This window comes from Amblyraja radiata, chromosome 45 (assembly GCF_010909765.2).
Source record: "Amblyraja radiata isolate CabotCenter1 chromosome 45, sAmbRad1.1.pri, whole genome shotgun sequence".
NCBI classification, from domain to species: Eukaryota; Metazoa; Chordata; class Chondrichthyes; order Rajiformes; family Rajidae; genus Amblyraja; species Amblyraja radiata.
This window is the reverse complement of record NC_046000.1, coordinates 1,805,691-1,820,047: the sequence shown is the minus strand read 5'-3', so window position 1 is coordinate 1,820,047 and position 14,357 is coordinate 1,805,691. Positions and strand designations below refer to the sequence as shown.

The following is a 14,357-nucleotide window of genomic DNA, read 5'->3' as shown; positions in this document are numbered from 1 at the left end:
GACAACACACTATTTGACCATCACACCGCACAATAATGTAATGACATGGACCTCACACTTCCCTGTGGGGCAACAGATTTCCAACACCAACCCCTCGTGTACAGATAAAGACAGGAACACCCCCTGCACTACACTGTGAAGTCACAGCCCAGTACAGACCACACAGCCTGTGGTCTGAGAGATTTGCACCAGCCACTCCCAACACTGTAAGGGCACAGACCTGCACAAACCATCTCAGAACTGCATGGAGACTGCCCAGTACAGCTCCAGCACTGACAACAGGGAGATGGACAAAGGGAAACTCAGTCCAAGACCAAGCTCAGGGAACTGGGTCTCTGCACCTCCATATGCAACTGTATCAAATTCCTGGGCATGCATATTTCTGAAGATCTGTCCTGGCCCCAGCACATTGATGCAATCATAAATAAAGTGCATCAATGTTTCTACTTCTAAGACTGGGGAAATTCAGTCTGCCAACAAATACATTATTTAATTTCTATAATTGCATCATGGCCTGGTTCAGCAACTTGAACGACCAGAATCAAAGATGATTGGACAAATGGATGAACACTGCCCAGTCCATAGACACAAAAAGCTGGAGCAACTCTGTGGCACAGGCAGCATTTCTGGAGAGGTTGACGTTTCAAGTCAAGACCCTTCTTCAGGCTGGTTAGGGAAAAGGGAAACAAGCGATATGGAAAGGTAAAGAACAATGAATGAAAGATATGCAAAATAGAAACAATGATAAAAGTAACAGGCCATTCCTAGCTAAGAAGCTAGTGCGTCTTGTGTGGGGGAGGGATAGAGCGAGAGAGAGGGCTACCTAAAGTGAGAAACATAGAAAAAGGTGCAGCACAAGGCCATTCGGCTCTTTGAGCCAGCACCACCACTCATTATGATCACGGCTGATCATCTAAAATCAGTACCTAGTTTCGGCTTTTTCCCCCATATCCCTTAATTATTTCAGCCCTACAAGCAAAATCTAACTCTCTCTTGAAAACATCCAAAAAAGTGGAGTTGCAGTGTCTACCCTCCAGTACAAGGAACTGATCCAGAGTCGAGTGAAAATTGTAAAATGATCACCAATGCATCCATGATTTCTGGTGTACACCTCCTTGAGTACGCTGGGATGTCGACCATCAGGCCGTGGGGATTTATTTGCCTCCAGTCCCAATGGTTTACTAACACCATTTCTTGACTGATGTGAATTAGTTTCAGTTCCTTCCTCTTATTAAATCCTCGGTCCCCTAGTATTTCTGGGAGATTGTTTGTGTCTTCCATAGTGACGACAGAAGTAAAGAACTCATTTAACTGTTCTGTCATTTCCTTGTTTCTCCATTATAAATTCATCTGTCTATGCATGTTAGGGACCTATATTTGTGTTCACTAATCTGATACTATTTACATATCTAAAGAAGCTTTTACAGTCTGTTTTTATATTCCCGCAAGCTTTCATTCATGCTCTTTTTGCAACCTCTTAATTAACCCCTTTGTCCTCCTCCATTGAGTTCTAAATGTTGCGGTTTTTCTCACAGTCCTGGTGTCGCTATTACGTTCCCGTCCTCTGCACTGACACGGAAACTTTATCTTCTTATTCCCTCTCAGCTTGTCTCTGTCTCCCAATATTTCACCCACAACGTTACATATAGAGCAGACTAATATGAACAAGGTACTGCTGTTGATGTGGTTTAATTGCTGTGGTGAACATGATGTATTAACTGTAACCTCCTGTGTTGTAAGTCCCCTGAAATCTCTTCTTATCAAGATCACTACAAGTTCTCGGTCCTTTCACTGAACCAACTTTTACACCTAAGTGAGGATTTGACCCCGGTTTATGAATAATAACCTGTCCATAACCTAATCACCTATGCATAAAAATCCAACCGCTGTTATGTTCCATGAATCGTATTTGTTTCGAATGGTTACCAGGTGAAATTAATGGGAGGTTACATTCCCAGAAACTCCTATCAGATAATTAATTCACTCGCAGTCTGTATTGTAAATGGATCGGGATCAAGTGAAGGGTGCAGTGGCTAAACCACATTCACACATTTATAATGTACTAGACTAAGTGGGACCAGTTGGGCTGGTCACCCAAAGCAATATTCCAGCTCATCACCAATTCCAATATTGCTCGCCAGTGGTGGGGGGAGGGGGGGGGGGGGGGCTTTCTGTTGCACTAGTATGGGTGTTGTGGGTCGAAGGTACTTGTTTCCAGAGGGCTAGTATTGAAATTGTGGGCCGAATGGATTCTTGGGCTGGCAGCTCAGTCACTGAGGCCTGGCAGTACAGTCACTCGGACCTGCCAGGCTGGCAGCTGAGAAACTGCTAGAAATTCTGCCTAAAACAGGTGACAAACTGTGAGAGAGAAGGGGGAGAGGGTGGACTGAATAGATTATTGGGCTGGCAGTTCAGTCACTTATGGCTGGTGGGCTGGCAGTTCAGTAACTTACAGCTGGTGGGCTGGCAGTTCACTTACTCACGACTCGTGGGCTGGCAGTTCACTTACTCATGGCTGGTGGGCTTGCAGTGCAATCACTAACGCCTGGTACGCTGGCAGTTCATTCAGTTACCCCTTTTCCCTTCATCCCCCCACTCTGCTCCTTGCCATTCCCCTTCCCCCCACACATTCAGTCCATCTCCCTACAACCTCCCCCCATGCACTCTTAGCGGATCTCCCACAGAGCAGCCGTTCCTGCCTATTAGGTTCCCATTGTGATGAAGAACACGCAGGCATGAAAAGTGGAAAAATGATTTATTAAAGATTAAATTGTGAATTACTCTTAAAATATAAGAACAATTAAAGAAGAGAATGATTGTTATTTCTTGTTGTGTTCTGCTGCCCACTGCCTCTTGATGGCTATTTGCTGTTGATTAAAAAAAGAGACAATTTTAATATAGAGAGATTGAGCGGTTGTAATTTGTTGTAATTCTCAATCCTCTGGACTCACTGAAGATTTTGTGCAAAACATTTTTTTGAGGCGGGGCTGTCGGGGTGGGGTGGGGTGGGGGGTGGCTTCTTCTTTCCTGTTGTGTGCACAGCCTAAAGTTGTAGGACAACTTGTCCTATTTGATCTTCTGTTTGTGCACGTCGAGTTGATTGCATTAGTCGAAACAGGGCGGACCACGTGAAGGTTGCAATCTTCCACCCCGGGGGTGGCCCCGGGGGTCCTGCAGCCGAGGAGAGGGGAACGGCTTCAGGCGGGGGCTCTCGTGGGCTGATGAGGGAGGGGGTGTCCTGCAGCGAGGGATGGGGGCGGCTTCAGGAGGGGGAGCTACCTATAGCTAGGTGGAGGACAGCGTCTTGAGGTGGGGATGCAGGTGGGGATGCTAGTGGGGGGGGGGGGGACTAACTGCCTTGGGACCAACTCATGGTCTCTGGACTGACTGACCAACTCATGGCCTCTGGACTTTCAGACTGAATCACAGCTTGTGGGCTGACTTATGCCCGACTTCTGGAGTCCGACTTTTGTAAACTGAAAACTGTAACATCCACATTGAAGAACAGCTTCTTCCTGACAGCCATCAGGCTATTAAACATAACGAAATACTATATTATTTGTACTATTTGTTGATTACACACACACCCTCCACTTCACACAGACTCTCACACACACAGACTCTCACACACCTAATTCACTAATTTACGGCTAATTAGTAAATTACTTGAACCTGGGCCTTTGGCGCTCTTTTTAAATCTTCTTTCCCATTGACTCACTTACTTCCAGCCAATACTAGCTCTCGCTGCTTCTCTCCTCTCTCCGGCGGTCGGAGCTCAGTCAATCGGAGAAAAGACTGCAGTGTGATTGCCGACCAATTTCAGTGCAAACAAGAACAGAGGCAAATGTTATCATAATATCGTTTCCATCAATTTATATCGATTTTAATGTCCCCATAAATCGTATGCGGTGCGGATTTACTGATCCACTAGCGAAACCGAAGGAATTCAGCTCTGCCCGAGGCTGGATATTAGTCGCTGTTTTCGGAGAGAAACCTTGAGTCGATGTTAGTGTTGCTGCATTAATTGTTCTGTAGGTGAGAGGGAAACGGAGTTGGTTTCGAGGAGGATCTCTTACTGTAGGTCGCTGCCAATGTTCTGAGGAATATCTGCGTAAATGTAGCTTCCCGCATCAGCCAACCGCTGTTTCATGTTTAGTTTTGAGGTACAACGCGGAAACTGACCCTTCGGACCAGCGAGTCCGCACCGACTAGCGATCCTCACACATGAACACTATCCTACTAATGATAAGTGTTTGAAAAACATATATTTGTAAACATTTATATCAAACCAATTAACCTACAACCCTGGACGTCTTTTGTGTGTGGGAGGAAACGGGGAGAACGTACAAATTGTGTACAGGGAAGCGCCCGTAGTCAGGATCGAACCAGGGTCTCTGGCGCTGTAAGGCAGTTGGTCAACCGCTCCGCCACTGTGTAGACAACTCAATGTACAGTCGGTTTTCGACAACAACAAGGCACACTTGTCCCGCACTAAACATAATCGATGATCTGCCCTTCCACAGACATGGTGAGTGGCTCTGAAAAGAGCCTTTGGGTCACTATGTGAGTTTCTCTCGCTTACTTGCCCGCTGCGCCGGTTTTCTTGGGCAACAGCACGGCCTGGATATTGGGCAACACACCGCCCTGAGCGATGGTCACCCCTCCCAGCAGCTTGTTGAGCTCCTCGTCGTTGCGGACGGCCAGCTGCAGATGTCTGGGGATGATGCGGCTCTTCTTGTTGTCCCGGGCCGCGTTGCCGGCCAGCTCGAGGATTTCAGCCGTCAGATATTCGAGCACAGCAGCCAGATAGACAGGGGCTCCTGCACCCACCCGCTGGGCATAGTTGCCTTTCCTCAAGTGCCTATGAACACGACCGACCGGGAACTGCAGTCCAGCCCGGGACGAGCGAGACTTGGCCTTGGCCCGAGCTTTGCCGCTGGTTTTTCCTCGTCCAGACATCTCCTGATGTTTTGTACACGCAGAATGAGAAAATGATCACAGACTCGCCTTTCTTATACCTGTTTGAGGAATCCAGAGAACCGCTGGTGATTGGTGAAAAAGGACATAATCTCATTGGTGTGAAGAATGACCCAATCACAGAACTGTTTTATCTACCAATCAAAACCCACAAGAGAAAAGCGCTGAAAATAACTGCCAGTCCCTCCAAAACTCGAACTTTGAAATAGCCGCCAAACTATAAATCTGTATGTCAATACAATTTGCTACATCACATAATCATTGCTTTTTTGATTATCATTTTTTATGTAAGTGCATTGCGTTAAGATGTTAATTATACTGCTGCGAGTAAGAATTTCATTGTTCCGTTCACGGTACATATGACAATTAAATACTTTTGATTGTTTGACCACCTTGAACCCCGGGCAATACAGCACAACACATTTAATTTACGATTTATTTGGGCCGGTAACCGATTACAAAAAATGATCCTCGGCATCAATTAGCGATCGGTCACTGTGTAAACGGTCTCGGATTATCGACTGGTTCATTTTCACAAAAATCGGAATATGGGCGACTGTGAAATGTTCCTCCTTGAAAGACTGGACGAATTGCCGTGTAGAAATGCAATTCAGTACACTTACAGAGATGAAGACAATAAAACAGCAACTACAGCACTAATCGGCTGGCCGTGGGCACAACTTATGATGACTGGGTAGACAAAAATGCTGGAGAAATTCAGCGGGTGAAGCAGCATCTGTGGAGCGAAGGAAATAGGCAACGTTTCGGGTCGAAACCCTTCTTCTTCTGCCTTATGATGACTGGGACAAGCTGACGTGAGTTTTACTTGTTTGATGAGACAGGAACGCAACATGGATACCGAGAATATCCCGCGTATATCGGAACATTTAATCACTAAACAGAATGTGAAATAATTCGCCAAACAAAAATATCCTGAAACAATTCTGCTGCGATTCAATGTCGAAACATTAGTACAACTCTTTCTGCGAAAATGTGGGTGGCTCTTAAAAGAGCCGTTTGGTGTTTTCTCAACAATGTGTGGATCTTTATTTGGAACTGGTGTACTTGGTCACAGCCTTTGTCCCTTCCGACACGGCATGTTTGGCCAGCTCCCCGGGAAGAAGCAGGCGCACGGCGGTCTGAATCTCTCGGGAGCTGATGGTCGCCCGCTTGTTATAATGCGCCAGGCGGGAAGCCTCACCCGCGATACGCTCAAAAATATCGTTCACGAACGAGTTCATGATGCCCATGGCCTTGGAGGAGATGCCGGTATCCGGGTGAACCTGCTTCATCACTTTATAGATGTAGATGGAGTAACTCTCCTTCCTCGACCTCCTGCGCTTCTTGCCCCCTTTGACTGCGGATTTCGGAAAAGCTTTCTTTGCGCCCTTCTTGGCGGCTGTTTCCTTCTTGGCGGCTGTTTTCGGCAAAGATCCTACAGCATCTTTGGTTTTCGACGGATCAGGCATTTCCTCGGTGGATTTCAAACACGGAAGTGACCAGCTCGGAGTCGGAGCGCGGATTATATAGGCAGCGGCGTCACCCTATGCTAATGAGGGATGGAGCAGGAGCGGATCGTCATTGGGTGGTCGGTGACATGAATCACACTTCGCTATAAACCTTCTGATTGGATATCTGCGGTGAAACATTGCAATCCCTCGCTCCCCCAATCAGAAGCCGCTTCCACTGCCCCGTTCGCGTCACACCAAGCTCCAGTATCTTTGGCGTGACACTACATTTACATGGATAGGAAAGGTTTATAGGGATACTAGACGAAGTGGGACCCGTTGGGTCCCATGTTCACACGGGAGGGCTCTTCCACAAACGCAATATTCCACCTCTCCACCAATTCCAATATTGGTGGCCAGTGGGGAGGGGGCTTTCTGGAACGCTAGTATGGGTGTTTTGGGCCGAAGGGACTGGTTACCAGAGGGCTAGTATGGACATTGTGGGCCGAATGTATTCTTGGGCTGGCAGCTCAGTCACTCAGGCCTGGTGGGCTTGCAGCTCAGTCACTCAGGCCTGGTGGGTAGGCAGCTCAGTCACTCAGGTCTGGTAGACTGACAGCTCAGGCCTCGTGGGAAACTGCCAGAAATTCTGCCCAAAACAAGTGAGAGACTCTGTGAGCGAGAAGGGGCATTATTTTCTGTTGCTGGTTGCTCAAGTTGCCGAACCAGGCAACATGCTCTCTACTGTACACCTTTAGAAGTTCGAGAGAGTCCTCTGTCACATACCGACTCTCCGTAATATTCTCGGGAAGTAGAGGCGCTGATGTGCTTTCTTTATTATTTCATCAGTGTGCTGGGACCAGGAAAGATCTTCGGAAATATGCACGCCCACGAATTTGAAGTTCCTGACCCTTTTCACCATCGTCCCGTTGATATAAACGGGATTGTGAGTCCCTATCCTACCCCTCCCTAAGTCCACAATCAGTTCGAGGATCCAATTGTAGAAGGATGTGCAGAGACCTAGATCTGAGAGCTTGGTAACCAGCATGGAGGGGATGATGGTATTAAATGCCAACTTTAGGCTGTGCACATCATACGCAGGAAGTTTGGTTTGGTGGGGAATGACAAATATAATTTAACTCTGACAAATGTGAGGTGTTGCACACTGATATGCAAATCCAGGGTAGGACTTGCACAATAAATGGTAGAACCCTGGAGAATGTTGCAGAACAGAGATCTCGGATTACAGGTGCATGGTTTCTAGAACATCGTAAAATGGATGGTGTGGCGAAGGCTTTGCCATACTTGCCTTCAATGGGAAGGGTATTGAATACAAATATTTGGATATCTTGATGCAGCTTTGTATTGGTGAAACTACACCTGGAATAGTGTATGTAGTTCTAGTTGCTCAGCTGTAGCAAGGATGCCATTATGCTGGAAATGGTGCAGAAGAGGTTTACCAAGATGTTTCGGGGACTTGTGTGTTTGAATTATAAGGAGAGGCTGGATAGGCAAGGATTGATTTGGGAGAATAAGAGGTCGAGGGGTGACCTAAATAAAGTGAAAAATCATGAGGGGCATGAATATTCAACACTCAGTTTATTTTCCCCAGGATAAAGGATTCTAAAACAAGAATCATTGGCCCAAGGTGAGAGAGAGAGATTTAAAAGGGACATCAGGGCAACATTTTAACTGAGAGTAGTTCATATCTGGAATGAGCTGCTGAGGAAACAGGTATAATTACAATGTTTAAAATATATTTTGACCAATATTGGGATAGGAAGGGATTAGAAGCTGAGGGCCAAATGTGGGCAAGTGGAACTGACCCAGAATGCAGACATGATTGCCATGACCAAGGTGGACCAGGCGGCCTGTTTCTGTGCTATAAAGCTCTATGACTCATTAAATCTAGAAATGTTCCACAGCTCAAGGGACAACACATCATCTATCACCTGTGCACAATGCAGCATGTAGGACTCTATGCTGAATCCTCGTGTTGATATCAGTCTGACCAAGTTTGCCTGCCATCTATCTTCCTTACTCTTTCAGTTGTATTGTCTGGCCCATTCAGAATGTACCAGTCGACCAGACTACAGCAGATTAGGTGCGTTGGAAGGAACTGCAGATGCAGGTTTACGCAACTGGGGAGACTTTAAACTAGAATGGTTGGGGCGAGGGACTCAAATAGAGAAAGCTAGTAGACAGAATGGGAGGCAGGAAGCAGAAAAGGGAAGCACTCGGACACAAGAGGAGAAATAAAAAAAAGGATATAAACAGAGAAGAAGAGACGGGGGGTTTCTTAAATGTGCATATTTTAATGCTAGGAGCATTGTAAGAAAGGTGGATGAGCTTAGAGTCTGGATAGACACCTGGAAGTATGATGTTGTGGCGATCAGTGAAACATGGTTGCAGGAGGGCTGTGATTGGAAACTAAATATTCCAGGATTTCGTTGCTTCAGGTGTGATAGAATTGGAGGGGCAAGAGGTGGTGGTGTTGCATTGCTAGTCAGGGAAGATATTACAGCAGTGCTTTGGCAGGATAGATTGGAGGGCTCATCTAGGGAGGCTATTTGGATGGAACTGAGAAGTGGGAAAGGTGTAGCAACACTTATAGGGGTGTATTATAGACCGCCAAATGGGTAACGAGAATTGGAAGAGCAAATATGTAAGGAGATAGCAGATATTAGTAGTAAGCACAAGGTAGTAATTGTGGGAGATTTCAACTTTCCACACATAGACTGGGAAACACATTCTGTAAATGGGCTGGATGGTTTGGAGTTTGTAAAATGTGTGCAGGATAGTTTTTTGCAGCAATACATAGAGGTACCTACTAGAGGAGGGGCAGTGCTGGACCTCCTGTTAGGAAATGAGACGGGACAGGTGGCGGAGGTATGCGTTGGGGAGCACTTCGGGTCCAGTGATCACAATACCATTAGTTTCAATATAATTATGGAGAAGGTCAGAACTGGACCTAGGGTTGAGATTTTTGATTGGAGAAAGGCTAACTTTGATGAGATGCGAGATGATTTAAAAGGAGTGGACTGGGACATTTTGTTTTATGGGAAAGATGTAGAAGAGAAATGGTGGACATTTAAAGGGGAAATTTTAAGAGTACAGAATCTTTATGTTCCTGTTCGGTTGAAAGGAAACAGTAAAAATTGGAAAGAGCCCTGGTTTTCAAGGGAAATTGGACATCTTGTTCAGAAAAAGAGGGAGATCTACAATAATTATAGGCAGCATGAAGTAAATGAGGTGCTTGTGGAGCATAAGGAATGTAAAAAGAATCTTAAGAAAGAATTTAGAAAAGCTAAAAGAAGATATGAGGTTGCTTTGGCAAGTAAGGTGAAAGTAAATCCAAAGGGTTTATACAGCTATATTAATAGCAAAAGGATAACGAGGGATAAAATTGGTCCATTGGAGAAACAGAGTGGGCAGCTATCTGCAGAGCCAAAAGAGATGGGGGAGATATTGAACAATTTATTTTCTTCGGTATTCACCAAGGAGAAGGATATTGAATTATGTGAGGTAAGGGAAACGAGTAGAGTAGTTATGGATACTATGAGTTTCAAAGTAAAAGAAGTACTGACACTTTTGAAAAATATAAAAGTGGATAAGTCTCCAGGTCCTGACAGGATATTCCCTAGGACATTGAGGGAAGTTAGTGTAGAAATAGCCGGGGCTATGACAGAAATATTTCAAATGTCATTAGAAACGGGAATAGTCCCCGAGGATTGGCGTACTGCGCATGTTGTTCCATTGTTTAAAAAGGGTTCTAAGAGTAAACCTAGCAATTATAGACCTGTTAGTTTGACTTCAGTGGTGGGCAAATTAATGGAAAAGATACTTAGAGATAATGTATATAAGCATCTGGATAAACAGGGTCTGATTAGGAACAGTCAACATGGATTTGTGACTTGAAGGTCATGTTTGACTAATCTTCTTGAATTTTTTGAAGAGGTTACTAGGGAAATTGACGAGAGTAAAGCAGTGGATGTTGTCTATATGGACTTTAGTAAGGCCTTTGACAAGGTTCCTCATGGAAGGTTGGTTAAGAAGGTTAAACTGTTGGGTATAAATGCAGGAATAGCAAGATGGATTCAGCAGTGGCTGAATGGGAGAAGCCAGAGGGTAATGGTGGATGGCTGTTTGTCGGGTTGGAGGCAGGTGACTAGTGGGGTGCCTCAGGGATCTGTGTTGGGTCCTTTGTTGTTTGTCATGTACATCAATGATCTGGATGAAGGGGTGGTAAATTGGATTAGTAAGTATGCAGATGATACCAAGATAGGGGGTGTTGTGGATAATGAAGAGGATTTCCAAAGTCTACAGAGTGATTTAGGCCATTTGGAAAAATGGGCTGAAAGATGGCAGATGGAGTTTAATGCTGATAAATGTGAGGTGTTACACCTTGGCAGGACAAATCAAAATAGGACGTACATGATAAATGGTAGGGAATTGAAGAATACAGTTGAACAGAGGGATCTGGGAATAACCGTGCATAGTTCCTTGAAGGTGGAATCTCATATAGATAGGGTGGTAAAGAAAGCTTTTGGTATGCTAGCCTTTATAAATCAGAGCATTGAGTATAGAAGCTGGGATGTAATGTTAAAATTGTACAAGGCATTGGTGAGACCAAATCTGGAGTATGGTGTACAATTTTGGTCGCCCAATTATAGGAAGGATGTCAACAAAATAGAGAGAGTACAGAGGAGATTTACTAGAATGTTGCCTGGGTTTCAACAACTAAGTTACAGAGATAGGTTGAATAAGTTAGGTCTTTATTCTCTGGAGCGCAGAAGGTTAAGGGGGGACTTGATAGAGGTCTTTAAAATGATGAGAGGGATAGACAGAGTTGATGTGATCAAGCTTTTCCCTTTGAGAATAGGGAAGATTCAAACAAGAGGACATGACTTCAGAATTAAGGGACAGAAGTTTAGGGGTAACATGAGGGGGAACTTCTTTACTCAGAGAGTGGTAGCGGTGTGGAATGAGCTTCCAGTGGAAGTGGTGGCGGCAGGTTCATTGGTATCATTTAAGAATAAATTGGATAGGCATATGGATGAGAAGGGAATGGAGGGTTATGGTATGAGTGCAGGCAGGTGGGACTAAGGGAAAAACATTGTTTGGCGCGGACTTGTAGGGCCGAGATGGCCTGTTTCCGTGCTGTAATTGTTATATGGTTATATGGTTAACCTCTCCACTGAGCAGGAAGTCTGGAGTGAGCGGGACTTCCGAAATGAGCGTGACCTTTGGAGCAAGCGCAGTGCAGGCCAACAACTGAGTTGAAGCACGATGCAGGCCAGCAACTGAGTTCAAGCACGGTGCAGGCCAACAACTGAGTTCAAGCACAGAGCAGGCCAACAACTCATTACATTTTCATTTCAAGCACAGTGCAAGGCCAACAACTCATTTCCTTTCCATTTTGAGCACAGTGCAAGGCCAACAACTCATTGCATTTCCATTTCGAGCACAGTGCAAGGCCAACAACTCATTTCATTTCCATTTCAAGCACAGCGCGGGCCAACAACTCATTTCATTTCCATTTCAAGTACAGTGCAGGCCAACAACTCATTTTGAGAATTTTAGTAATAGTATAGATGTCGCAGAAAGAACAATGAATTTCTTACTTGCTGCAGCACAACAGAATAACTATATAACTTTAGCTTGTGGAGAAGTTCTGTGTTTTTACATAACTGTATTAACACAAATAGAACTAAAGTGCCTCCCCACCTACATTTCAGACACTTGCCCAATTTCACAAGAATAGTTTAAGCTTTGCCCACCCCCTCTAAGCCTCAATCCTAGTCGATATCCAGAAACATAAAATCCACTTCACAGCCTTTGTTATTCTTGGAACTTTCTCCAATCTTTCTGCATTTTGCTTCTCTAATTCCCAACAAGATCACCCCCATATTTCAATGTTCCATTCATAAATCCTCAATACTTTCATCTTAGATAACTGCGTGATGTTCCCCCTCATCAAAAACTCAACTACCTCTCCTCTCTTTCTCCTGCTCCATCTCGCCTGTCGCACTGGTACCCTGGAACATTAAGCTACCAGCCCAACCCTCTATTAACTATATTTCTGCAGCGGCTGTAATATCCCAATCCCATGTACTTATTCACGTCCAGTGTTCGACGATCATATTTGTCCGGCCACATTTACTGAAATAAATGTGATTTATTCTTCCCTGGTACCGTGAGCAAATCTGCCCGCCAGAATATTGGTCATCCTCCAGTTCAGGTGTAACGCGTCCCTCTTGTGCAGGTCACTGCTGCTGCAGAAAAGATCCCTATAATCCAATAATCTGACTCCCTGCTCCAACTTTTCAGTTATGCATTCATCAGTCCCTTCTTCCTCTTCCTATCCTCACAGAATTTCCTTCTTTTCCCCTGACTATCAAGTATCCTATCACTGTCACCTGACTGGTCTCATTCATCCCCACTGTGCCACAGAACCAGTCCTAGTAGCACAGACCTGGATGTTGCTTTCTGTTGCAACATCACTGCTTTTCCCCACCCAACAGTTGAAATTACCCACGACTACAAACACATTGATTTCACATCCTTCCTCATTCAGCCTACATGTCTGGTCTCCTCATGCATGCTGACTATTGAGAGGCAGACAGTATAATCCCATCATAGTGATTGTCCATTTCTTATTCCCAAGTTTTAACCATAAAGTTCCATGAGTCGATCCCTCCAGGATATCCCAGCTCACCCATCTTACCCGTGAGACTCCTTTCATTCAAGTAAATGCAGTTAACCCCACCGGCCCTTCACGAGATTCCCCTCCTGTCTCTGTCTACTCATCCCACTGGATTTTACTGTCCCATTTTCTACATAGCCCACCTGATCAGAATCACTGTGGATCCCAGCCCCCTGCATCACTAGATTAACTACTGAGTAGCCCTGGTGCAACTATCAGCGAACTTCACTCTGTTCCACCCACTGCCCTTCCCAGCCCTCTCTGCTGCTGAGACACATTTCTTTCTTCCTCTGTTCTAATCAAGCATGTCAGAGTTAAAATGTCAGCCATTTCTCTTTCCACAGATGCTGTCTGACCTGCTGAGTTTTCCACCGTCCTACAATTCACATTCACATCAGAGTTGTCGCTTCTCATCAACAGCACGGCCATGACACAAGTTCCCAGTGAGTCCCACTGCCAGCAGCCGTCGGGCACTAAAGCATTTGTCAACAACTGTACTCAATCCTGTCACTGACACAGTCTTGGGATAAACTTGCAGGTCACACAGATGCCATGTTTTCACTCCTCAGATCAACCTGATTTGTCACACTATGCGCCAATGTGCAAATCAACCATCTTGGATGCACAAACATCATAAAATATTCAGATCTCGATAAAGCAGTGTGTAGAAGAGCTGAATTACCTTAGCTTCGGCAGTAAATCCGCACCGCATATGATTTATATAGAGGGGGGAGAATTAAAGTGGATTTAATATAAAGTTGAAAGAAACTGATTATTCAGAATAATAAGGAAATGGGTGTAGAGGTAGATCGCTTGCAGCGCCGGAGACCTGGGTTCGATCACGACTACGGGAGCTGTCTGTCGGAGTTTGTACCTTCTCCCCGTGACTGTGTGGGATTTTTTCCGAAAACTTTCCGAGAGAACTGAAAACGTTCAGCAGGTCAGGCAGCATTTACTGGAGTTGTGAAGCACAGAAACCGGTTCTTCAGCCCAACGTCCATACTGAGCAAGGGCCTTCGTGAGGGTGTCACATTTGCCAACCTTTGGCCCTTAATTCTACTTGCCTCTATCGTCTCATCTGTCAGCTTGTCTCATACGCCCACATCCCTTTCTGTTGAAAAATCTTGCCCCTCATGTGTCCCTTAACTCTGTCCCCTCTCACCTTAAACCTTTGCCTAATACTTTTAGATTCTGAAACCCTCGGACAAAGACTGTGTATCCACATT

General features: G+C 45.2%; 2 protein-coding genes across 2 annotated transcripts; both read right to left on the bottom strand.

The window, feature by feature from the left end:
* Positions 1–4,577: 4,577 nt before the first annotated feature.
* On the bottom strand, positions 4,578–4,986 carry LOC116968560 (histone H2AX-like). Its single transcript, XM_033015331.1, has one exon. The coding sequence runs from the start codon at positions 4,957–4,959 to the stop codon at positions 4,579–4,581; it is 381 nt and encodes a 126-aa protein (XP_032871222.1). The 5' UTR covers positions 4,960–4,986; the 3' UTR covers position 4,578.
* Positions 4,987–5,910: 924 nt separating this feature from the next.
* LOC116968516 (histone H2B-like) lies at positions 5,911–6,474 on the bottom strand. Its single transcript, XM_033015284.1, has one exon. The coding sequence runs from the start codon at positions 6,444–6,446 to the stop codon at positions 6,024–6,026; it is 423 nt and encodes a 140-aa protein (XP_032871175.1). The 5' UTR covers positions 6,447–6,474; the 3' UTR covers positions 5,911–6,023.
* Between the last annotated feature and the right edge of the window lie 7,883 nt (positions 6,475–14,357).

What these genes read in the sequence shown, in the direction of transcription:
- LOC116968560 (XM_033015331.1), bottom strand. Translation starts at nt 4,959, where the DNA reads ATGTCTGGACGAGGAAAAACCAGCGGCAAAGCTCGGGCCAAGGCCAAG.
- LOC116968516 (XM_033015284.1), bottom strand. Translation starts at nt 6,446, where the DNA reads ATGCCTGATCCGTCGAAAACCAAAGATGCTGTAGGATCTTTGCCGAAA.